The sequence below is a fragment of the Brachycentrus maculatus genome, unplaced genomic scaffold (assembly GCF_059751285.1).
Source record: "Brachycentrus maculatus isolate JH-2025_06_01 unplaced genomic scaffold, ASM5975128v1 h1tg000091l, whole genome shotgun sequence".
In the NCBI taxonomy this organism is placed as follows: domain Eukaryota; kingdom Metazoa; phylum Arthropoda; class Insecta; order Trichoptera; family Brachycentridae; genus Brachycentrus; species Brachycentrus maculatus.
Window position 1 is genome coordinate 927,398 of NW_028280845.1, and position 27,991 is coordinate 955,388.

Consider the following 27,991-nt stretch of genomic DNA (forward strand, 5'->3'; position numbering starts at 1 on the left):
GTTGCATTCCACGAGAGTCGTCGTTAAATGTCACTTGACAGCTGCAACGTGCATAGGATATCCTCTTCGACCAAAATAGAATCAAATATAAATACGTATCCGATAACTTTTAAGATAAAGCACTTGCCAATCTCTTGAACAAATTAACTAATCATTCAAAGAACACTCTTCAGTAAACTTTACTTAAATAGCAAAAACATAGCGTTCTATAGTAGTAAAACCTGGATGTTGGCTAAGAGCGATAAAGAAAGATTATAAGCGCTTAGTTGTGGTGTAGGAGAATAATTAAAAGAAGGTTTTAAAGAAGAGTAAAAGAAAAAATAACCTTATTAAAAATAATAGAAAATAGAATAGGGAAGTTGATACGACATATCTTGCGACTTAATGACTTTATTAAGAACATAATAGAGGGAAAACTAGACGGTAATAAAGGAAGAGAAAAATCAAGAAGGAGCTTTGTGAAGCACCTCGTGTCGTATAAATATCTTAAGAATCTGGATTTTAGCAGAGAACGAGAAAAATGCTGCAAGGACTAGAGACCAGCTTCGAAATTTAACAAATAATAATTTAAAAACAATATGCCTGCAAATTTAAACAAAGGCAAATTGGATTTATAAGTAAATATTTCCGTCATAAAATCCTTTTGACATACATACTTAAAATTTCCTAAATATAATTCACTTTGTGGTAATATGTATTCATTTTTAATTTGAGTTTTACTCTGTAAATACCATTAATTCTTATAATATTTAGACTAAGCCTCATACACGGTGTTTGAAATTTAGACTTAGCTTCACATACGGTATTTGAAAATGATGCGGAATGCATCGAAACACATGTCATAATAGATTTTAAGAAATAGTGGTATTTGCCAACTATAATTCAAATTTAACAAAAAAATACTAAAAAAAAGCTTTAAATGGGCCAAGCGAGCACTAAAGTGACGATTTGCTGGAGCGTAACCGAAAATTGAATGCCAAATATTTCAGTTTTTTTTCCTTACTCAAATAGCATGAGAGAAAGCTGTTAATTTGCAAACATTCTGGCCCATTTTACTTGCGGGCACATTAATCAAAGTTTACCGCTAGTTCTATAAAAACGCAAATCTTTGTCAGTTTAAAAAAAAGATACAATGCATGAACGAGAATTTCTGACCTCGCACGAATGTGGGTACATAGCTGTACATCTTAATCTCCAAATTAAGAATGCATTTCAGAGACTATAATTAAGTCTCGGCGGAATGAATGAACTAGTCGTGCGTTGCGGGCGCGATGGTCCCCGACCCTAACGCGAGCCGATTTGTCCTAGTCGACAAGTATTAGCTTTGTGGAAGATGAACGCTTAAAAATAAACGGCAGAGTGACGAGAGAAGGCATGTGGAATTTGTATGAGCGTCTACGCCAAACAAGCCGAGGAACAAACAGGGTTGGACTTGCATTGAAAAGATGAACACTTCGGCACCATCTATGGTTAAATTTAGAAGGTTTTTTTACTAGCAGAGACCTTCATGAAGAAGTAGCATGCGCAAAAAGTTTTCAGTTGAAGCATAAATATTATAACAACCGAAATTTAAGTAGTGTGGATGTCAATCATGGGTAGAGAATGGTGAACGTTATATGTGTATGAAGTGATCACTAAAAAACAGCATATGACAGATAAATAAGCCCTGTAAACGCCCAAATAACATCCATATTCTTCTTCGTCTATATTGAGATGTCAAAAACTTACCAAATAAGTTTACAGCAAATTAAAAAATGAGAAGTTGATCACTAAAAACCAGCCTATGACAGGTAAAGTAAGCCCTGTAAATGCCCAGACATCCATATTCTTTTTCTTTTATGTTTGAGATATTAATAATAAAAAAGTTCTCTCGTTTCATGAATTAATTCAGGATGTCACTTTGTGGTAAAATTTATCAATTTTGAATTCGAGTTTTGCTTGGTAAATACCATTATTTATTAAAAATCTATTATTTTGAAAACTATGCGGAATGCATCAAAACACGTGTCACAATAGATTTTAAGAAAAAGTGAGATGTAAAAAAAAATTATTATAAAAAAAATTTCAACAAAAATTCATTAGCGTTCTTAAAGCCCCTTTCTTATTAGTGGGTGTGGAGAAGCTGGGTTCTCGGATGCAATCGCATCTGTCTAGTAGAGAGTAGGGCCATATAGAGGCGTTTCGTTGCCATTAGTGAGATATATCGCACCTCTCATCTCCTTGATTCCCCCGACATACGGAGTCTTGAAATATACACACGAGTGTATGATTGTTATGCGAGTATATCCTGCATAAAAGAACGCGGCTTCATTTAAATTCTTCTCATCAAAGGTCTTGTGGATGTGATAAATTGACTTGTCTAGCAGTATGATATTGTAAGGAGGGTACTTCGTTACCAATAGTAATTATTCAAACTCTCAAGTTTATTAGAATCAAGTTTTATACTCACATTTCTTGATGGAACTACATTTTATGTAACAAAACATCGACTTTACAACTTCTTCTACTAGTATATTAAATAGACAAATACGTACATACTTTCAATACTAATGTCGCCAATCACACACGCCTCATAAATTTGCTTTACTGTTCTTTCTTCACTTATTCGATTCTCACAGTGAAATTATGTGTTTATTTGGTGCATATTATAAACGCAAGAGATGAGATGAATGTCTAAAAAGGAAATAATTGAAGAAGTTTAAGGGAGGCCTTAACCCAAAGCAGGATGCAAAACAGGGATTCTGAAATAAGTAAGTAAAGACGCGTATTGAATACAGTGGATCTCCGGAAACCGGAACAAGACTTTGAAGAAAAACATTTGTAGGAAAACATTTTAAGAACATAAAATTATTATATTATTACTATATATACTCAATTTTGTTTTAAAAATATTGAAAAGTTAATAAAGTATACAGTACGTTCCTATATTGGTATTCAAGAACTGTAATATTGATGGAAATGAAAAAAGTTGCAAATAGTGTTGAATATTAGGCAGCATAGGGCGGCGCGTACAACACAACTCGGCTGTCCAAATTTAAAACACAGTAAGGGACATTTTTTTTAGTACGTTTTTTTTTGCATTTATGGACTAAGTAGACTCTACTTAGTCCAAAAATGACAGCCGAACTACTGTAGTGTAAAGTGCTAGTAAAAGTATGTATTGCAAATTTCTCTGTTAATCAGAACTTTTCCAAATCCGAACAGGCCACAGCCCCAATTAGTTCGCATTTCCGGGGTTTCACTATAATATCAATTCAGAGCAGATACTCAGTCCTGTTTGGAAATGGAGACTCGAGTCTACCTTCTGATAAATCAAACGACCCAGCGTACTGGGGGAAATATCAAGTATCAAGATGCATTAGCAACATTGTAGGTAAATTCACCATCCTTCTCTCCTACGATACGAGTGCGATAAAGGCAGGGTATTCGCGGTAATGGCGATATCATGTGAACTCTATCGGGTCGCGCTCGTGTTGACATTGTCATTATGTACGTTGTTCGGTTTAAGCCGATTACTAAATGCATACCCCGCATTCCATGCCCGAAGAGATCAAGTGCGGAATATTTGCCATTATTTTATCTGCATTGCTTCTTCGAATTCGGCCTTTATCTGAACTGCACGAAAGCAACAACTAATATGTCTTATCACATACTTTCTATATTGTTTGTTACACATCAATTTCAGCAACAATTTACAATGTTTGTGCTGGGTTAATGGATCTTTGTCAGACGGGAGGATTATTTAATTTAACATACTCAACCTATAAAGGGTTGTATTAGACTCGTTTTGTGTTTATAACAGCCGATATAATCAACATTTTCATTCATCATTTTCTTTTGTAAAATTCGCCTTCGTAAATACGTTGTTTTCGTAAGTTGGTAATGAATGACGTCAAAGAAAAGATGGACTTATTTTAATATCGGTAACATTACTAAATTATTGGCGGCTCTATTTATTTATGTCTATGGTCCACCCTCCCATCCCCCCCCCCTCCCCTCATATTCGTATAACGCAAATGGTAATGTAGTAGTAAACAAACAATCCACACCACTACTATTACAGCCTTATAAACCATAGACAATAAACCATATGACGTCATAAAACGTTCGATGACGGAAATTTGACGACGTATCGCTCACTCCTTTCAAGAACGTCATAAATCAAAAAACTTGATTTTTCAGGAGAACGTTTTTAAAGTTTAAAAATATAACACAATTTATTAAAAATAAATATCAAGTCACTTCTTGAACTTTTTACTGTGCAACAGATCTTTTAAGGTAAAACCTGAAGGTTTTTTCTCCATTTGAAAAATAATTAGTATATTTCAAAAAATAATTAAACAATACGTTTTCTTCAAAATGCAAAAACAACACTTTCTGCCCTGTAGCGGGTAAATATTTAGTTGAAAATATGCCACTTTTGCTGGGATATAGTACATTTTCTGGACATTCCGAAAACATGCACAACTCAAAATTGACAATTTTTGATTTATGACGTTCTTGAAAGGAGTGAGCGGTATGCGAACGCACGTTTTTCGTTTTATTCAAATATCTGATGTTTAAACCTTCATATCTCCCTTAGTTCTCTACATATTTCAATAAAAATGTCACCGATAGTCTTGTAAATTTTCCATATTAATTTATTAGCCAATAATCACACATCGTGATATTTATCCATTCCTTCAATGAACATACAACTGACAATTCTTCAAAATTTCAGAAAACAAGGAATGACACCACGAATAAAAATCCAATTCAAATAATGAAATATTGTCCACCTTCGTAGTGTAATGGTCAGCACGCTCGGCTACCGTTCTGGAGGTCCCGGGTTCAAATCCCAGAGGGGGGGGGGGGTCAAATAAATATAAGTGATTTTTTCACTCAAATATTTATTCAATATTACTCTGGACTGGTACCTGAAGCGGAGGGCTGATCACATTTTCTTCATGTGTTAACGATCAAGATAACACTGCTTTTATATGATGCAGTGCTCTATGCACCATTGGGGTGCGGATAAAGGTTTGAATAGAAGAAGAAATATTGACAAGACAAATGTAAGATTTTGGTTTAAATCTTCTTCAGAAATATTGAACATATAAAAAAGATTACATAAGCAAAGCAATCCAATATAAATACCAGAACATTAATTCAGTACCTACATAAATATATCCATTGCACATCATTCCCTATCGAAAAAAGAGATAATTTTTTCATATCTGAATTTCTAGTATCTTAATACGGAACGAATGAGGTTTATAATTCAAATTGGAAAGATAAAATTTTCCAGCAGTAAGATAAGAAAAAAAATAGCAAACATAGAGGTTGTACGGTATAATTATGTATGTACCGTCTGAAACATTCGATTTAATATTTTTTTAAAGGAATAACCCGCAAAGCCTCTGCTTTATGAGGCCTGTCTGCAGGCAGGATAGTAAGGATAGGGAAGGTTGAATTTGTAAAATGCAAATAAGCCCATATTCTTATTACAGTGCAAAGGGCACTAACTAACTAACCATCACGCCGTGCTTCGCAGGGGTAGGCAGAGAATAGAACGCCACACCACTCTGTCTTTGCAAACAATCTTCTTTTTTTTCACATTCATGGATCTCCTCATATATATCAGCCAACTGTTTTTGGCATACACCAGTATGGAAAAAACCGGTCAATGGTCAAATGAAATATAAGTGGAAAAAAAGTATGTTGTTGATGTTTTATTATATCTTATTATTATATCTTATTATTTATCATATATTATATTATTTATTGATTCGGAATTAACTTTGTGGAATGACATGATTATTTTAATTAAATTAAACACTTGAATAATCCACTGAATTGAGTTTTATTTTTATTTACGACTAGTTTCGAAAACGACAATTGTTTTCATCTTCTGGTACAAATTAAAACTAATTTGTACCAGAAGATGAAAACAATTGTCGTTTTCGAAACTAGTCGTAAATAAAAATAAAACTCAATTCAGTGAATTATTCAAGTGTTTAATTTAATTAAAATATCATACATTCCTTAGATATAATAATAATTATATCTAGGGAACTGCTACATTCATCATATTCGATGTTGACTACACTGCCAAGACAGGCACTCCTTTATAAGGAATAAAATCATCAAGTGGCTATGTATATAAAATTCTTAAAATGTTTCATATTAATATTACTTTTTAAGTTTAAGTTTTACTTAGTAAACATTACTTTTCCTGTAAAAAATAAAACTTTAATAAAAAATGGATGGATTTTACAAAAAAATAACTGCCGAATCAATTAATGAAAAAATAAATGTAACGCTAGAAAATTACATTTAGCAATTTCACTAATTTATCAGACAGCGTTATCTGTATGAGGTATGAAAATATTATCTTATCAATGTTATCTTGTGTTTGGCACAGCATACCTAACAACGCAAGTGAGAACAATATTATTGCTATCAGCGAAGAAAAATCACATTATCGTAGATAATATTTTGAAACTACACTACACGATTTATGAAATATGTATGAAAACGATAAATATTTTACTGCCGGAATAGCAAAAAAGAAATACTGTCAATCATGGGTAGAATTGGTGAATGTTACACGTGTGTAAAGTAATTAAACCAGCCTATGACGGCCGTAAGCCCCGTAAATGCCCAGATTTCCATATTCTTCTTCATCTGTGTTGAGATGTCAAAATATAATATGACAAATTTATAGGTTCACCATAACCCAAAAGATTCTGCGTATCAAAGAAACATACAACGGATAACAGGAAGACAGGAAGACAGGTGTAGTAAGGTAGGGGATATCTTTCGGTTCGATTATTTTCACAATATTTATGGCCCGTTCCCCATACTCGGCCCCCCGCGACACCTCCATCTTCGTGTCCTACAAAGTCGGGTCCCGAGATCACTTTCGGCTCCTCGAACCGGAATATACCGCTACTCGGCCCACCAGGGCACCCAGACTACCCGACAATCGACACAAACGTAGGAGAAAAGCACCAACCATTCATCTAAAACGCACAAAAACTTTCAAGATCAAGATAACACCTTTTGATACTGGCTCCCTTTTGGTTGCCCTAACTCGCCCGCTGAGAACGAAGCGGCATCGCCAGACAATCTCGCTTATTCCTCGTAAAGATAATATATTACAACGAGATTAACTTTTAACCAGCTGCCGAGGTGCCGAGATCGCGAAGACCCGACTCTTTGACGAGGTTTAATGGGCGCTGAACGAGATCGCCCAAGACAGAAGACAGCCTCTCTTGGTCTCTTGATGTATTTCTATGCGGCCCGAGAGTAGAAGTCGGCGGTGTGTCACAACTCCGAGCCATTCCATGTCTAGATAGCTTTGTGAGAGATCGGTGACACGGAAAAAACCTTGACCTTATTGCGAAGTAACACATTCGATCAACTAAAGAAGCCAATAACGATGTTTTCCGAGTATTCACATATCATGGACTCAAACACTAGATTGCTGACAACAACTATGAACCTCACATACTAATATAAGAGTTTCTGCTCAGTAAAAAGCTTCTTTTCATCTCACCAATAGATGTCTATAGTAAAGTTCTAGTGACTCGAGAACTATGTTTCGAAATTGGTTCATATATATAGCCAAGAATTTGAGTAGTATGGTTGTCAATAATGGGTAGAATTGGTGAATGTTACACGTGTGTAAATTGATCACTTAAATCAGCCTATGACGGTCGTCAGCCCCGTAAATGCCAAGACTTCCATATTCTTCTTCATTTTGATGAGATGTCAAAAAATAATAAGAACTATGAACTTTTTAAACGAGTGATAGTTTCATTTATTTTAGAACCATTGTTGAACAAAGGTGTTCACATTTTTTTTGCATATTTTTCACATCGTCCCGTTGTACGCCCTTCGCCTCGTCCACATTCATGCTTCTTCTCCTGACTCATGAATAAATATTTCAAATATTTGAAATACTTATTCATGCCACGTTTTCGTCAGTCTTCCTCTGCTTCCATTACCAACCACACTCGCCTCATCAATTTATATCAATTTTCTTTCCTTACACATTTATTCACACGCCCAAAACATATCGAAACACCATAATAATAATAAAATAAGAGATGGCCAGAAAGCCGTAAATTGAATTAATAGTACAAATGATATATTGAACTCGAATTTTTTAGTTATTAATTCATTTAAACAAAAAATAACACGATAAATAATCACACGCACGATTTAGATAAATATTTAATTGATTCGAGTGTAAAATATAATGCGTCACCACTAAGGCAGATAAAATCAAAACTTTCAATTTGAGGCAGATAAAATTGAAAAAAAAAATTTTGAGGCAGATAAAATTCAAATTTTCGTGTTCGAAGCGTAAAAAAAAGCATTCCGAATTTTGCGTGCGCACGCGTATTTCGCAACGGTCATTTTTGAAAATCAACGGTCTATGGTGACATCACCCCCAGCTGCCGACAGCGCTACATTGGGCATTAGCTATTCGGCAGTAAACTTTACATACCGCAACGGCTGCGGGTGGCAAATAACAAACGCACTCGCCAGACTGTCTGGAATCGGTAATGGTCAAATATAATCTTTAAAACCATATGTAACATACTACATATAAATGAATTAGTAAAAAACATACTAAGCTTTATGGCAGTCCATTCCACAGTATGGGATTATGAGTTGGATGGTGTGAGTATTGCATATCAAATAGTATTATTATTGTCCAAAAATCAGTAATGAAAAAATACCTAAAGATCCGAGACGAAATATTCAATAAATTCCAGGTTTCATTTTTAATTACCCAACGTCCAGTGACTCTGAAATCTAGCTACGGCTTATGCAACACCACTTATCATGTCCCTACTCAGGCTTCAACTTTATAAGTTTCATAGCCTATGCCTACTCGTGAGTGGATTTACTCTTTATGTTTAAAGTTATTATTATTTCATGTAATTCATGAGTAAAAATTCTAGGCAAAAACACTCGCAATAAATTACAGGTTTGACAGTCAAAAAATTATACGCTAAAACTATCCTTACATATTTATATTATTTTAAAGTATTTTTGTCAGTGTATTTTTTATTGCATATTGTACATATTCATATTAATCTTGTCAAAGGCATTAGCCGTTTTTAAAATAAAATAAAATATGCATTTAAGAATTATTCTTATATTTTATAACCTACGAAAGCACCTTAAAATAGAGCAAACATATAAAAATTAACACAGTTTATGGAAACGTACATAGAATTATAAAATCCAAAACACAGAAAAACGTTAAATCTAACACATACCCTGGCCAAAAGAACTTTGATTATTATGTAATAAAATTGTAAAATCTGCTTCCATTACCCATAAAGTCGTTAAATATCGAAACTAAGTCTAAATGAGCTATTGATAAAAGAGGTGGGTAAATACGAAACAGATCGCATCATTCGGCCTCTTCCTATTTGATTGCACGTTATAAATAATTTAATTTTTATATAATTTTAAAAGTAAGTATTGTATAATGTGTCCTCGGCGAGGGAAAACACAGTTAAGGCACATGACTGTAAATTGTATTTTGTAATTATGGGGAAAAATAAAATAAAATAAATAAATAAATAACAGTTCTATCTTTGGTTATGACACTGGAATATATTTTTAACCCCCCGGGAGTGAGCTTTATTGCTCATAAAATTGCGGGCCCGCTAAAAAATCAACGCTGGGTGCACGCTCCAATTGCACCCTAAACACACACCACAGTAAATAAAGTACAAAGTGTAATAAACGAAATCCAATTTAGCAAAATTAAATTGGGGTGTCCCTTAAAAATACAGTCAACTAACAAAACAGAGGGGAGAGCAGCCGATAAAATTCAAAACAAACTATCTCTGGACTGATTGCAGTGGAAATGTAATGCGTCAACTAAGTAGTGTAAATAAGTTTAACTTTACTCAACTAACAAACTAACTGTCACGCCATTTACCCACAGGGGTAGAGACGAAGAGAATAGAACGTCACACTACTCTGTCCTTGCAAACAATCTTCGCCCGTTCCGCGTTTATGCATCTCCTCATATATACATACCCGCCGATTATTCCGATTTCTGACTTGACCAAATTCAAGTATTTGAAATACTTGAAAGTGGTCAGTGGTCAGATCATGCCAAGTTTTCCTCGGTCTTCCTCTGCTTCTATTTCCAAACTACATTCGCCTCACTGTTCTTTCTTCACGCCTTTCTTAAATTTTATCGACGATGCTTATCTCAGCCTTGCATTCATGCCTTATTTTACCATAAGAACATCTAGAAAAGTTATCTGTAATTTCAGCCATGAACTAGTAAAGGGTGAGACTACCGCAAGACGGCAATAGACATTTCATCCCTTAAATATAATTATTTTTATCAATCAGTATTTTTCTATATTTGTTTGTAATAATCGACCTTGCTGTGGACCTCAGATTGGTAGAATCTGCTAGTTAATACGTACGAGAGAAGCCGCGTGCCGAATGCTAAGCAGAATTTTATCTGAGGTCAAGTGAAGATGAGACCGCAGTTCAAACGATTTAACAAAACGCGAAGCAAAAAAATCACCGAACATCGCTCGGTTGACCTACGACTGATTAATATTAATCTAAATGGAAGGATGCGGAATCGGAGTTACTAATAAATGATGGATTAGCGGAGCGGCCGAGTGGACGAAATCGTGAGCCACAATTCACGTTTGCGCAGACAACTTATTCATTAAAATATTTTTAGTACAGACGTACATACTGCGAGTGGGCAAAGATATTCGATACACTTACCTACCGACTATTCCCAAGGCTATGTATAATGAACCAACGGACCAACAATGAAATCGTAATGCCGAGTCAATAAGTGAATAATCCTCGTCTCAAATTTGCGCAATATCAGATCACATTTTACTACCGCCTCGCAGCGACTAACGACACACTATTCAATTATCCAACTCGTTCAAATATCGTCTAAACCCACAAATGACACAGACATTGCATTATGCCATTAATCGATATTAATATCCTATCGGCCGGCGAGTCTCGGATATGGGATACGAACAAACCAATCGTTACACGGTCACTCGAGGTTGCGAAAGTTTCGGGACAAAGAGAAAACACGCAGAAAAGAAGAAAAAAAAGCAAACAAAGGTTTCTGCCTCCGGTTTACCGGGAGAACATACAATGGACGGTTCGCGTTTGGGAATTCTTTCACCTATGGAAGTTGTTTGGTCTCTCGACGGACCGGTTCGGAAATCTGTCCGCCGAAGCTAGAATGTCGTCGGACGAAATTTCGCAACGTGCAAATAGCGCGCATCGCGCAGATGCACAATTATTGTTAAGCAAAGCTAATTTTAGCCAGCGGTTACCAGTAAATCATCTGTCGGTAACTGTTACAGTATAGCAGGCCTCGGGAATAAAGAAAACTGGATTCAATTGTGCTATCGACAAGCGACTTGCCAAGGTCCAACGCTCATAGGAAGAGAGAACTAAGAAACTCGTTTAATTTACTGGTTTGCCGGATTCGGTCAATCTGTATTTATTTTTATAATATATTTATACGATTTTCGTTTCCGCAAACAGAAAAAATAAACATAATTACATCGGGCAAACGTGAGTTAATTAATTAAAGCGGACGAAAAATGCAAGAAGAAATCTAAAAAATAAGAGTATCGCGGAAGAGCAAGGGCTCGGTCGGTGCGCCGTGGGGTGGTCGAGGAAGCGGAACGACGCCTCAAGGACTCGACTTTACATCGCAGCAGGTTTCCACGGCATTCTTCTTGTTCCCACCGTGCACTCTCCGGTCTGCCGCTCCGGGTACATTCCGACAAGTCTCATTATACGTGAACCGAATTATCATATAATCACATGTTAAAAAGAATATTCCCGGGCATATTTTAGAAAACGCGCGTGGACCGACGCGTCGTTAATTCGATCAAATTATTGGATTACAATAACACATTCCGGTGTAGGAGTAGAGAAATCTTCGGAGAATTGCGTCGCAAATTCCGGGTAAAATAAAACTAATTGCTCGTAACCGAAGGACGCGATACAAAAGGAATTGCTATCATTAAAAATGAGTCAAAACGCGTCGTGTGTATACAAAAGAGGCTGAAGTCTCGGAGCGATACCAAATAGGCGCGATGGTATAAAAATACTAGTGCGCAACAACTACGGTGGCTTATGATTATGCAACAGGGAAGTAGATAGAATATTGTTGTTATTATATGGAATCGAAGCACATTTATATCGAACGTACTACTCTACACGAGACAAGATACGGTCTTACAGCATCCGTAATAATTCGTGGTGTGTCGTTCCGCAACAACTGTTAAGGGTGATAATTATTACGAATAATAAGCTTGTTATTGATGTTTACACACTGCAGTGGAGACTTTCTCCAGCTGTATTGCCACATCTAGCTGCACTGCCATTACGCCCGCAACGCTAAATGCGAGCGAACAAATCGCGCCGACAAGGAAAGGAGACCATCTTTTACTGAATCAATAAATACAGTCAGTCGTGTGTTTACAAACATGTCAGGTACAATGTACGAATGTAAACAACAATTATATTGACCCCTCTTATCAGACTATCAACACAATCGTTGCATCTGATGAGACTACCGGGAGCGCATAAAAATAAACGTAAAAAACAGATATCAATGACAATATTTTGATGTTTAATATTATTTAAAGGTTGCAGAACTGGATTATCATTCTTCATACGAATCCGGCTCGAAAGACCAAAATTTCCGATATGTAAATTATATTTTATTTTAAATACAAAAAAATCAACGAACTACAAAAACACAGTAAGCATTTTGCTTTTATACATTGAAAAGGCGATTAAAAGGTCCATAAATATTCAAAGGTTGCTAAACTGGATTATCATTCATAGGTACGAATCCGGCTTGAAGGACCAAATTTTTGTAATGAAATTTTAGTTTCGTTCTGTAATGTAAATTGTATTTTATTTTAAATAATAATCAACAAACTAAAAAAATATGTATTTTGCTTTTATACATCGAAAAGGCAACCAGTAGGTCTATTCAAGTTGAATTTGGCACTACATAAAAAACACCGTGAGTTGGAAAAATGTGGAGTATTTAACACAAAATTTTGGAAAATATAATCCGATATAACTAGACGACTAGACCATGAAAGTCGTATGAAAATCCGATGAAATCTCTACTGAAAATATACCAAAGTATGAAATAAGAAACTTCTCGAATATTTTATAGACGCAACCAATAAACACATCAGCGTTCTAACCACGCGCCTCTTTCCTAAATCGTAAAACAAAAAAAATATCTTCACAATACACGATGAGCGAATTCCTCATATGGGAGGCGGTACCTGAAAGAGAAACTGACGTGCCGCCAAATGCTGTTCCCTGTTGCAGTTCGCTTGCACCGAGTGCAGTGCGCAGTGCAGGACCAAGGTCGGGACGGCGGGCAAAAAGTGATAACAAGAAACGGTAATGCCTGGCGAGATTCGATTCAGACATCCATGTACCCGATCAACCAAAGCCAGTTCAATTTGACTTGAAGACTGTAGAGCGGAAATTTTTTTTTTTCAATAGAAATACATATCGCTCACTCCTTTCAACAACGGCATGTATCAAAAAATTTGATTTTTCAGGAGATCGTTTTTAAAGTTTGAAAATATAATGAAATGTATTTAAAATAAATACAAGCCACTTATTGAACTTTTTACTGTGTAACAAATCTTTTTAGGTAAAATCTGAATGTTTTTTCACCATTTGAAAAATATTTAGTAAACTAACTAAGTAACTAACTAACCATCACGCCGCTTCTCCGCAGGGGTAGGCAGAGAGAATAGAACGCCACACCACTCTGTCTTTGCAAACATTCTTCGCCTCTTCCACGTTCATGCACCTCCTCATAGATACCCGCCATACATATATTTAGTATATTTAAAAAAAATAATTAAACAACACCTTTTCTTCAAAATGCAAAAACAACACTTTCTGCCCTGTAGCGGGTAAATATTATGTTTAAAATTTGCCGCTTTTGCTGGGATATAGTGCATTTTCTAGGCATTCCGAAAACATGCACAACTGAAAATTGACGATTTTTTATATATGACGTCGTTGAAAGGAGTGAGCGATATTTACTACTTACATGCACGCGCATAAGAAAAAAACAGATTTGGTAATAGAAAATAATCCCATTTTAATATAATAATATAAAAAATATATATTGGTAAATACTGAATTAAGAAATACATTTTATTTTACCTATAAGTATATGTGATTTATTAACAAAATCATTAAAAAATACGAATACGCCTCATATGAGGCCCTTCTGCAATTCTTAACCAATAAATACTTTAAAATAATATGCTTCTATGTCTAATTACGTAAATAGATTCCACATTAGAGATATTTTATACTTTTTTTTTTTAAATATGTACAAGGGGCACAATATGGCTCCAGAGTATCTTAAGGAGCTGTGTATTCCAGATGAATTGGTTGATAGACGTCTCACGCTTCGATCGGCTACAACATCTGCAATGGGCAAAATGATCTTACCAGCTCGCAACCAACGCACTAAATTTGGCGAGCGTGCCTTTGCTGTTGCAGGACCGACGGCGTGGTATGCTCTTCCACCAATGGTTAGAAATAGTGAGAGTGAGATGATCTTTCGAAAAAGACTAAAAACACATTTGTTTGCTAAATCATTTCCACCATAATATTTTCCCCAATTCATTCACAGTGAAGCGCCCTTGAGGTATTTTTTTACAAAAATGGCGCTATATAAGTTATCCAAATATATTATTATTAAGGGGGTTAAAATCAATCGTATTGATTTCAGATTATTGGTAGTACTTAATTTAAGATAGATATACATTCTTCTTCTTCTGTGCATATCGTGTCAGGTCCTCCTGACATCGACTATAACTTGAGTAATTGTTCTTGTCTTGGGCAGCTCTAAATAGCGCCTCAACGGTCCTGATCCCCGTCCAATCTGGTATATATGTACATTCATACTTAAACATACATTACATTCTAAAAATAAATGATAACGGAAAAAAGGATTAAATTCCATTTCGTTCATTTTAATCATAAAAATGCGAAACTGAATAACAAAGATATCTTTTATCTGAATATCGTATAAACATTTTTCCTTGATGTATCAATATAACTTTACAAAATATTTTATATCGTTTCTGATAATAATACACTATAAAATAGGCATGTAGACATAACGTCATTCAGAGTTGCCATAATCATTATCAAAATATATATCATTAGCTCGTTTTGTAAATTAAACCAAAGCCGCCATTTTGGGGAAGCGATTGATCACTGTGGGCGATGATCGCTGCTATTTTTTTCACGTCAATAAATATGCCAGATAATCATATAAATTAGAACTTAAACCACGCGTAAACTAATCGAGATCGATAATTATTATTTACAATTTATATTCGGAAAATAATTTAAAACAATCACGTGTTATTAGATAATACCTACACGTATTATACACGTACGTATATGATTCAAAACCAATACGTCACGAGAAATGACGGTATTGAAAAAACCACACACAGTCAAAAATCTGGAGCTGTGCGTTCTAATTGAAATAGGTAATTAAAGACAGCAGTTTAAAAAAGTCATAACAAGGCGAAACGATTGTCACAAGTTTTATTTTTATGTATTTTTAGTAATAAAATACAATTAAGTAGACTCTAAAAATAGGTGTTTTAAAAATATATATTTTATATATAAATAAAAATGAAGTTCTACAAATTAAACGCCAAATCTATAAATTAGTGTTAAAACGCTTCATATACATTTTCATAGTTTTGGAATAATCACGAAAATCTTCTTTTTTTCAATTTGAGACAAATAGTTTAAAAAACGGAGTCATACTTTGCTAGCCATTTGATTTAATTTTAGGTTAATTCGAAAAATCAGAACATATTATAATTTAATGTACAATCGTGGGCAGAATGGTGAACGTTACGCGAATTCATAGTGATCACACAAGCCGCCCGATGACAGATCGTAAGGCGTGTGAATGCCCTAAGTAACATATTCCCTTCATACAAAAGGTTGCTTCTTCTATGTTATATATACATATAAAATATATGTATACGAACATACTCGTATTTATACTTTATACAAATTTACAAGTTAAAAAGGTTTCCCGCGGGCTTCTAAGCCGAGCCTTAGTTAAATTATTAAAACAGGGGGAATGTGACATCTCTACCATTTCGATTTTAGTTTTGCGTGTCAAGTAGCTGATTTATGAAGGATCAGGTAAGTGCTCAGGAGTGTATCCTGTCAAAGCCATGTGCTTAGCGTCAGTGCTAGCGCCAGAAAAAGGACCGTATCTCGTTTCCTCGTCCAATCCATCTTGCATATGTTTCCAATGGAATAATGGAGCCCACCTTGGTGAAAAATGGCAGAATGGAAAACAGTACACTTTAAAACAGATATATGTTTTAATTTTTAAATCCAACACAGATTTTTTGAGACTACTAAATTGTATTTTATAAAAAAAAAATACATAAAAATTAGTATTGTGACAATCGTTTCGCCTAGTTATGGCATTTTCAAACGAAATTCTCTTGAAATTGCCATAACTAGGGGAAAAAATTGTCACAATACTATTTTTGTGTTTTTTAAATAAAATACAACATAGTAGACTCAAAAAATCTGTGTTTGATTTATAAATTAAAATGGAGATCTAACAATTAAACGCCAAATCTATAATACGGACATATTTATATGTTCCCTAATTCCTGTTTTCTTTTTGCTAAAATTTCTGGAAATCATAGATATGTATGAACATCCACAGTCCTTCAACGTCCCAAGGACACTTTAAACTAAAATTTAGTTTAAAGGTATAAAACGTGTATCGTTCTTCCTTTTATATTAAAGAAGATGGAGACTGAGCATCCCAAGGCTTACGACCTGGCATTTGGCTGGCCTAAACGATCACTTTAAGCCAGCCAAACAACTGGTCATTTCTAAATTTTAGACTTAGTTTCACTTAGGTGTTGGAAAATGACGCGGAATGCATCGAAACACGTGATACAATAGTCAGTTCTATTTTTAATCTTTTAATTTTTTATAGATAACCACAAAACAATATACGGCCTTGAGATAACCTGTCCCAAATGGCAGTTGTTGTGCAACGTTAAAATAGGCCAATAAATAAGAAAAAAAGAAAAAAATATATATGACTATCTTATCACACTACCCAACATGCAGTCTGGTCGAAAACTGACAACATCACACCTCTTGTCTTGGCCTTCCTTATCTTAAATATTATTTAAACGTCAAATTTCGATGATCACATGGGCACAGTACCAGGGACAATGGAAAATGATTATTTTTGTCTGTATCAAGTTTTAAGACTAAAAATATTTAAGGGGATATTCGTTAACGCAGAATTCATTCCATCGGAGAGGTCACATGCCAGTTCACGCCCGATGTATTTTCAATAATGTATAAGTATTGGATATTTTTTTGTTTGTTAGAATAAACATTTATGTAGATTTTTTTAAACTCCTTACCTTTCAATAACACTTTTCTTTTCAAAACCATATACTTATTTCGAAGAAAAACTTACATTTTCAATACAAAAATGCTGTTTTAATAGAGAAAATAAAACAATTCCGTAAAATGTTACCTGGATTTAGAGAAAATTAAGTTGCTAAATCAAAAATCGGAAGAAAAAACTGCCCATCAATACATATTTTGAATTGTGAAAAAGCTGTTTCTAACAATGTCATAGAAATCCGGTAATATTTTTTTATGACCCACAATTTTTTAAATTTTGGATCAATCCTTGCATATGAAACGATGGTAAGGAATACTCTTCTATCAGTACTTAGAGACCATGAGAGTAAGATGATCTTTAGAAAGAAACTAAAAACAGATTTGTTTGCTAAATCATCTCTTTTTCCCCAATTAAATCACAGTGAAGCGCCCTTATATTACAAAAATGACGCTATATAAAATATTAAAAATTATTATTATATTATTATCGGAACACGTAACCTACCTAATCCGAAATCCGGTTATAACTGAGCCTTAGAGATGCAATAAATAACTCTCGTCAATTATTAAAATAAGACGATGACGCACCGCTCAATCTCGTGCAAAGTGCAAGAGCCTCCAACTTACATAAGCCAGGTAAAAAAAGTACTCGAGAAACAAGATTCAACACGCAAATGCATCATTATGAAGAGGAATGCGAAACACTTCCAAATGATTGGACGAGGAGCCTTTTGCAATTTATAATAATATAATATGTACGCAATATTTCGGGAGTCCAAATCCTTAATCTCAAATCTGGGTTTCTCCTCTTAGTATTTTTTTTTAAATGTAAAAGAGTGTAAAAAGAACTCCTTAAGTGGAGAATTCGGTCACCAAAATGTTGTGAATAAAATAACTGGACAAATATGCTTCATAAAAATGGAAAATCATGATTTCAGGAATTTCGTAGTATGTAAAGGAATTCGGGAAGGATATTGCATAAATTTAAAAATAAAAGGGTCTCTGATAAAAATGTAATAAGCTTTCTCAATTCAACCATAAATAGTACTGCGAACTCACACATGAAGCGACGTTTGAATTATATGATGCACATGACGCGAGACCAATATGTCTTTAGAAACGATCTTCGCCTCCTCCACATTCATGCATCTCCTCATACATACCCACCGATTATACCGACTTCAGACAAATTTCAAATATGTATTTGAAATATTTTATCATGTTTTTCAAGTTTTCCTTGGTCTTCCTCGGCTTCTATTACCAACCCATGTATAATACATATACATACGAGTTCCAAAAAAATTGGGTAGTGAGGTTGTCAATCATGGGTAGAATGATGAACGTTACACGTGTATAAAGTGGGCACATAACCAGCCTACGACAGGTCGTAAGCCCTGTAAACACCCAGACTTCCATATTCTTCATCATTCATGTTGAGATGTCAAAATGCAGTACATAGAATAATATACATCATATGAGATAAATCAATAAACGCAGACTTCTTTGGAGGCTGTTCGTTAACAGTTAGGGGCGTTGCGTGTTTGGTTACATGGAGAGCCGGTCTGAGGAGTGGATTGGACACCCTGGCTCGCGTGATCTCACCAAGAATTAACTAACACAGGTGCACATCATCAGTTGCAGTAGGATGACGTAAGGATAGTAACGTACCTACAATTATTTTACGCATGGCAAATGTATGCTTTGCATTAATAGATATTGCATGCTGCCGTACCCAATAGCAGTGTTCCGCCGCGTGTGTGCCGCGGCACACTGGTGTACCGTGGTGATTAGTTGGTGTGCCGCGGAAAAAGTCACTTACCGATGAACGAGCAAGAAGAATTCATGGATCGGACATTAAAACTGAAATTTTCCGAAACAGAGCTAGCATATTTTTGGCTGCATATAAAAAAATAATATCCACTGCTTTCAAAGCGTGCTATTACAATTCTTTAACCATTTGTCACGACTTACTTGTGGGAATTCGGATTTTCGACTCTAAATGCTTAAAAAAAAGAGAGAACGCCTGTGGACGATCAACGACGAGATGAGCAGCCTTATCAACAATTGCTCAAAATTTTGATCGCATGTGCTCAGTTGAGCAGGCTTAGATATCACATTAAACATAATATGTAATATATATTTTCGCATTACATTAATTTTAATAATTAATCAATATTAAATAAACTTTGTTTTTATCCTTGGTGAACCTCTAAAATTTATTGATTTGGCAGGTGTACCTTAAACACAAAAAGTTTGCGAAACACTGCCCTATAGCATTACAGAATCCAATGATTCAACATATAATTGTAACGATTTTAACCGTGGAAAGCGTGACAGAGCTGAAAACAATCAGTAAAATAAACTGAAATTTTAAGCAGATAGAATAGAAGGCCACGCCAATCTGTCATTGCAAACGATCTTCGCCTCTTTCAAATATCTCTTCATACATACAATTTTTGAAAAACTTGATCATGCTAAGGGGAATTTGGTATGATCAAGTATGCATGGGAAATTGAAAAAAGACTGAAAAACAAAGTGTAAAAATACAAAATCATAATGAAATTAGAGACTTCGTAATATTATGTTTGTGTCCCTGGTTTACTTATATGTAATTTACAATACACAGAATAATGCATCACTCCATCGCGATGTCACGAGGTGTGCATAAGTAAAAAGTAATAAATAGTCAGTTTACAACGACTGAACCTTATCCGCAATCGATGGTGCAGATTGCACTACATCAAATTGGTGCAATGTTAACTTGATCGATTTTTACTATTATTTTACATGAAGGCGAGATCATTACCCCTGCGCTATTTATTTTGACACCTTAAGATTGGAACCCGGGACCTCCAGAATGGTAGCCAAATGTGCTAATTTACAACATTTTGAGTATGTCCAAATGCTCGTTCACAAATCTGAATTATCTCCAATTATGGGAGTTATTTTTCATATTATTTTTTCTCATGTATGTGATTATAATCCAGGATTCGGACCTCACATACTAATAAAAAAAGAGATTCTGCTTAAAAATAGCTCCTTTTCATCTCACCAATAGATGTCTCTAGTGAAGTTCTAGTGATTCAAGAACAATGTTTCAAAATAGATTCATAATATATAGAACTTCCAAGAATTTGAGTAGTGTGGTTGTCAATAATGGGTAGATTTGGTGAATGTTACAAGTGTGTAAAGTGATCACTTAAACCACCCTATGACGGTCGTCAGCCCCGTAAATGTCCAGACTTCCATATTCTTCTTCATCTTTGATGATATGTCAAAAAAGTGCTAATCACTACACAATGGAGGTGGACTGCCAGTTACTTACGTAGGTTAAATTTATAATTTTCACATTATTTTATTCAATAAAATGATAAAATCTACATTGTAACTATGCTATAACGTTCATTTAAAGTTCTACCTTCTCAGTTTATAAATAAAAACATTTTCGAAATGGTGGATACGTCGTTCGTCACAGTTCATGAAACGAAGAAAATAGGGTCTTGGTTCCCATAAAGGCATTCTTACAATGGCTACTTTAGTAAATTATAAACTTTTTCTGTCTATTACTTTAAATTTGATGGATAGCATAGGAATAGACAAGAAAATTGGGAAACCAATTAAGCTAACGACCTATGAATAAATAATAATTATGTATGTGGAAGAGGTTCGTTTAGTAATTTGAAAAAAATCGACGAAAAATGCTCTCCTTCAAAGAATAATAAATAAATAAAAACTTATAAATAGATATGTAAAAAAAAATCCAGGTAAGTCTGGATATCTGGTGCGATGTGGTATTGTATAATAGATTCAAGCATTTATAATAAACTATGATATACGCATTTTTCTATTATACAGTGAAATAAAACGTAACCGAAAAATAAGGGTTCAAATTATTATTTTGTTTTCAGTATAAATAAAACAAGACAGATTTAATGTTATCTGCGGATTTAAAGATTTGTATCTCAGTGTCTTACATTATTAAAACTACTTATTTTATCATGACGAGGGTTAACATTTGTGTTCAATTTTATCCCGGTTTACTGAATAGGGATAATGAATCGCTAATTTTAATATTTCTGTAAAAAAACTGTGTATTTGAACTAAAACATACGTTAGCATTTTGATTAAATAATTATTATTAAAAAAAATACAGTCGCAAAACTGTATGTACTCAATAATATTTTGAAGCGCCCTTGAGGTAAAATTTCACGAAAACGGCGCAATATAAATTAATATATATAATATAACCCTTATCCGCACCCCAATGGTGCATAGGGCACTGCTTCATAGAAACGCAGTGTTATCTTGATCGTTTACACATGAAGGAAAGGTGATCAGCCCTCCGCTTCAGGTACCAGTCCAGGGTAATATTGAATAAATATTACAGTGAAAAAATCACTTATATTTATTTGACCCCCCCTGGGAATCGAACCCGGGACCTTCAGAACGGTAGCCAAGCGTGCTGACCATTACACTACGAAGGCGGACAAAATATCAATTATCCCAAATTATTATTATTATTGGATATATTTCTTGCCAAATTGAAACTATAAATGTAAAAATTGTTTTATAAATAAACTACTGAAGTGCCTTTCATAATTGAAATAATTCAACATGTACGTGATATAAAAATTCGACAATTTACACATACTCAGGGTCAAAATATATCTTGTGAAATTTTATCAGTAAAATAAAACAAAAACTTCCGCAAAGATGGCCTTTTTGCGTAATAGAGCAACATTAACCACTGCTAATTATATCATAATTATGATTACTAGTTATAATAATACGTAAATATATGAATTTAACAGTTTTTATTAAGAATTTAATTGTGGCACCAATTGGCTGACTTTGAAAAGTGGATTTTTTATTTCATTTACCTTAACATAATAAACATTTTTTTATCAGGTAGGTACGTACTCGAAAATTATCTTTTTTTACTGGATAGGTACTTCATTAAAATTAATGTACGTGGGTAAGTACTTGACAAATATATATATTTTTGGTAAAGGTCATAATTTCATTGATAGCATGACACTAAGCAATACGAGGAGTGCCACTCCATCGGCTATCAAATTGCTCTGAACTTTGTTTCGCTTTTTTATTAGTAAGTAAAAAAAACTGTGCACTCCTGACAAATTGGTTGATAGACGTCTCACGCTCTATCAGGCACAATAGTTGGCATGAGGATCTTTAGAAAAATAAATTAAAAAGGATTTGTTTACCAAATCAATTTCTTTACCCATAATTCAATTAGAGCGAAGAGTCCAATTGTTTTTATTGTTATTACACACACCTGCGAGAAAACGTCACATTAATTACTAAGCAAATTAATAATTGTGAAATTGAGTATTTTAATTTTTTTTTACTAAATACAAATTACTACCTACTACCTCGATTCTCTTAACATAAGCAAATAAAATGTTAGCACGATAGTATATTTGTATTAAAAAATATGTTAGTAAAATCTTAATTTATAATGTGCTTTGTAAATATGAAAATGAAGGGTGTTGTAGCATTTAGCAAAAAAATATATATTAAATTGTAGTCATTTTAAACGTTACGAAGTCCATTTTCATGACCGCCGTCAGAATTCGAGCGAAATGTCCAATGATAAAAGGCAATGAAAAATATGGTTGGTTCGTAAATTAATAATTGGCTTCTGGTGTAATGAGTCGCATATGTGTGAATTATAATTTATGAGTGTCATTACAAAACATGTGTCAATTGTGAATTACCTGGCAAACGGGGTCTGCTCTACGAAGTATACATCGGTGATGGGCTCCGACCGCATTAGTCCCTGAAACCTTTCGTCGCATAATTCCAGGAAGCCGTCTCCACTGCTCTTTACATCTACCTTCATTTTGAAATCACTCAAAACACTCATTTTCACTGTAACGCTGGTCCACAATTTAAAAAAAAACTATGAAAAAGCCGTTAAAACTATTACTTCAAAATAAAGGTCGTTGAATGAACTGCGATAGATACGATGGTTTTTACGATTTGCTGATTGGTTTTAATAAAATCCCTATAAATTTGATAAGTTCACACGTCCAAGCGACTACGATAACATATCGTAATCATTGCATACAAGACGTATTAGAAAAGTCCGAACTAAAAACATAGCGAAGCGGGTAAAATCACGATTCTTCTTTGTAATTTTTTTGCACAAAACTTACTTAAAGACACAACTGTTTCGCGAGCAAATAAAAAAACCGGAATACATTCGAGTATTTAAAAAAAAACATTCAAAATAACGAACGTAAAGGTAACGTCAACAGACAGCGGCTCCGCTCGCCAGCAGTCACATTTCCGTATGAATTTCTTGGTAGCGGCATGGTACGATATTTGTTTGTTGACCGAGAAAATTGTTCGTATTTTTACCACTGCTGGCGCTAGTCTCGGAATTTGAAAAATTCGAAATGAAACAAAGGTAGCGCCATCTCTTGATGAAAAAATATAGCAAAACGGATTTCGCGCATGACACCTAATTAGAGATGTTAGTAGTTGATTTCGACGATAGATGTCAGTAATAAAAAAAATGGAGTGAGTGGACTGTAGAAACTGTTTTAAATTATTTGTTATTTTGCATTACTAAATAAAAATATTCCGCACAATATAATACGGACTTAATCCAGACAGAAATATTAGAAATATTATTAATACAATAACAATAAATAATAAACAAAAATTCTCCTTGAGGCCACCCTGTCACATGCCAACTCTTTGACTTTCTTTCAAATCAGTCCGACATCCCGATTAGTCATTGAATGATTCTAAACAACCTTCGGAAAGCCTAAATCCCAGTAGTTGGTCAAAGAAACGTGAGAGGGTCATGCTCTTAAGGTATTGTCTTAACTGACCAGAGCATTTTGTCGTAATGTAACATTCACGGCAAGCATCCAAAATCAGATGGAGCACTCTCAGAACGCTGTACTGACTATACGAATGCTTGAATCGAAACGTGTTACGTTACGACGAAATGACTTCGGTCAGTCCCCACCTTTAAAGGCAGCATTCTTGGATGTGTCAGACATATCCACCTTGTTCTTTTTAGGACTTTGGATATGAAGGACTGCTGGTCTTTTTTCCTCACATCCTTGTACCAGCCGTTTTATTTCAAACCATTTTACATTTAATATTTGATTCAGACATCTATTTGCATCCGAAAAAAGCCCTGGTTAGATGCTACAACCAGTAGAGCAAAAATAAAAAAGCATGGATATCATAAAATAAAAAAGCCTTGTAAAAAGTATATACAAACTTTATTTATCATTTATCTGAAACCTTTTATTATTTATATTACATATAATGATGTCCACACTCATTACTAATTTGCCTAAACGAACAAAAAATTTCGCAGTGTCTGTTTTCAGAAGCAGAGGAACCGATCATTCAAAAACACAATTCTACGGCTTCTTCTGTTTGTGCCCTGTCAGGTTGGCCAACGTTGGCGATCAAGGATTCACGGTCCTGCACTGTCCAGAACGACTCCTCCACCCTTCTTATCCCAGTCCAGTCACAAATGTTGCTATTTGCTTTCTACTCCTCGCCATACGTTTATCTTTCATAGTAGTTTGATTTATTCAGTAATTTTATTCATATGTTTATTCTATTTAGTAGTTTCATTTATTATGAATTCAACTCAATTGCTTTATGAAAGGGTGTGTCACATCTGCTTCAATACAAATTTTTAAAAAACATAGCCAAGATTTTAAATACAATCACACCACAAGTATTATCCGGTTTCTTCTGGTTGAGGTAAAATACTTGCAACTATAGAGATGATTTCTTCCACTTCTTTTTCAGAAAGACGTTCTTCACTTTCTTGGACTATCTGTAATAAGAATAAATTCACAAATAAATAATAGTAGTATGATTTATATTTGAAGTTTTCGTACTAATATTTCTCTGTGGAAATCTATTTTATGTAAAATAACAAGTTCATAGTTTATTTTATTTATTTATATCAGTGACTGGGTTTCGTCATTGCCGATATCATCACACTAGTAAGACACTAGACAAAATTTTATGTTATTTTCACAACAGGGCAGAAGTTGAAAACCATGATTTTAAATAATTTTTCTGAAAAAATGAATTTAAATTTAATGCATTTAAGTAGTGTAATTACACAAAATATGGGTAGAGTCTAAAGCAGTATGCTGATAAGTAAGATTATTATTTAAAATTTTAGAAAGCAATACCTTCCGGAAATCAATAAAAAAGATAGGGACTCTAAAAGATGTGGATAACCACCGCATTTACAAAATAATCTATATCCAATAGTCTTTCCAACATCTGAAAGGCATTTCTACACTGAATATGTTAAACTTCACAAATTATAGGTGGTGTATGAGACGTCTCTGTCTTCAAGGTTTACACTGATTAAAATCAGCAACACTGCAAATTCTGAGGAAGTTTCATTTCGATAGATTGTCAGATTAATTTTGTTTCGTTAAACTTCCCTTACAATGATAAAAACTTCCGCGTGCACTGGTGATACGTATTTTGTACAACATATGAAAATGTGATTTAAAAATAAGAAAATTGTAAATATTCCCAAATGTTGCTTTTATTGACCATAGTTGAAGTTGAAATGTGTCACTTTTGTAATGTTAGCTCCGGTAAGTACCTAAAAATGAGAAAAAAAATACATCGCAAGTAGCCGCTATAGCTAGCGTAGCGGCACGACCACCCTGAACAACGACTTGTGCGCAGCTAAAATGAAAAACGTCGGAATCAGTATGAAGCCGTGTGTGCGTGTACGTACAGTGCGGCCCGCACGCATACTCTGAGAAACATTTGTGTATTGGTGATTCTATCCCTGTTTTTTTTTAATTTAATTAATTTCGTTACTGCAAATGAATAACTTTATATTACAATACTTTTATGTAACATGTAAAAGTATTTAGGAGGAATACGAAAATTCTGAGCCAGCATCTATTATATTTTATATTGATATTCTCATTTTCAAAGTCAAGTTGTCGTAAATACATATCACCGGGAGGGGTAGGTTAGTAAATGGAAATGCAAGACCCACCACAGGGGTCTCATCCCATAGTAAAGAATGGAGGATTCGATTGCAATATGTAAGCCGTTGAAGAGTAACATTTAATTACATAAATAAGAAGAACTCACTAGTTGAATTTCCAGAGGGGACCTTGGAGGAGTATTGAGGATCATGAGTTTCTCTGTTTTAGTAAGTTTAAAAGGTTTCAGCGCTGTAAGCAGTTTACCGATCTTCTCTTCACTCTGATTCTTACATTCAGTGTCTTGTAAATAGCGTAATGTCTGCAAAACAAAATGAAACATGATGAAATAGTTTAATACGATATAAATGTGTAAAATTGGATTAATATATTTATTTACTATTGATAGAATCCGTAGTGTAATGGTCAGCACGGCCGGTTTCCATTCTGGAGGTCCCGGGTTCGATTCCCAGGGGGGGTCAAATAAATATAAGTGATTTTTTCACTCTGATATTTACTCAATATTACCCTGGACTGGTACCTAAAGCAGAGGGCTGATCACCTTTCCTTCGTGTGTTAACGATCAAGATAACACTGTGTTTATATAATGCAGTGCCCTATGCACCATTGTGGTGCGGATAAGGGTTTAAAAAATTAAAAAATTGATAGAATCTCATCATAACTACTGCACAAATTAAAATCCTGTAAGTTTGTCTGACCAATTAAAGTTTACCGATGATGAATTTGGGATGAAAATGGTGATAGATAAAATAAACACATGGAAGTATAAGTATTTTTGTACGATACTCAAAGAGTTTTTGAACTTAGCTATGAATAGCACATAATGCTAAATACATCCATTACACAAATATAACCAACCCCAATTTGCAATTGTCCCGAAGCAGTGTTTTTAAAAAAATTCTACTAATGGACTTGTAAAATCTCCACACAATACCATGAAATGTTCTAGAAGCATTAAAATCATTTTAACTATTCAACTTAAGTCATTTTAATATTTTTAGTTGAAGTAAAGACGTTTTTTTACGAAATTAAATTTATTACAAGGACTAGGAGTAGATTACTTAAAAATATATAACCTCATATGTAACAGTCGCGAGAGATCCTTCTTTCTTGTATTTCTTTTGGGTGTTGTCTTTGAGCATTTGTAAAATTTGAATAACTTCATAATTGCACAATGAAGCCGCATTAGCATTGATTCTGAAAGTCAAAAAATATTAATCATATTATTTTAATAGTACACTAAGCGTTTAGAATTCTGTAAAACATAAAATATTAATCGTCAAACTCACGTCTCCATGATTATGGCTGTAATAACTTATATTCGCTGATAAAAGACGTAATCTTTTAATGGAGTGATGCATTTATATCATTTATCAAAACTTATTTAAAGCAATATTTACAAAAATATATTTCCTAGATTGTCTTCCAAACATTATCATTCTTTACATTTTTGACAAACGGCCAACAGCAAAAAAAAGAGAAACAAC

The 27,991-nt window shown here is 34.2% G+C and overlaps 2 protein-coding genes across 2 annotated transcripts in view; both read right to left on the bottom strand.

Annotated features, from left to right (window-relative positions):
* Drak (Death-associated protein kinase related) overlaps positions 1 to 23,902 on the bottom strand; it is a 175,708-nt gene extending 151,806 nt beyond the window's left edge. Inside the window, exon 1 of the mRNA XM_088258153.1 lies at positions 23,253 to 23,902. Within this exon, the coding sequence (XP_088114279.1) occupies positions 23,253 to 23,401 (149 nt within the window). The 5' untranslated portion in view covers positions 23,402 to 23,902. The remainder of the gene's footprint in view (positions 1 to 23,252) is intronic.
* An 855-nt stretch (positions 23,903 to 24,757) lies between these two features.
* Positions 24,758 to 27,991, bottom strand: Polr3I (RNA polymerase III subunit I). Its single transcript, XM_088258126.1, has 4 exons — positions 27,794 to 27,991; positions 27,581 to 27,701; positions 26,653 to 26,805; positions 24,758 to 25,351 (listed from the first exon to the last, which is right to left on the bottom strand). Exons 1-4 carry the CDS (start codon positions 27,799 to 27,801, stop codon positions 25,253 to 25,255), a joined length of 381 nt encoding a protein of 126 aa, XP_088114252.1. The 5' UTR covers positions 27,802 to 27,991; the 3' UTR covers positions 24,758 to 25,252.

What these genes read in the sequence shown, in the direction of transcription:
- Polr3I (XM_088258126.1), bottom strand. An exon ending in TCGCGACTGTTACATATGAG is followed by an intron (nt 26,806 to 27,580) that starts GTTATATATTTT and finishes TTTGTTTTGCAG; the next exon opens with ACATTACGCTATTTACAAGA. An exon ending in CCCCTCTGGAAATTCAACTA is followed by an intron (nt 25,352 to 26,652) that starts GTGAGTTCTTCT and finishes TTCTTATTACAG; the next exon opens with ATAGTCCAAGAAAGTGAAGA.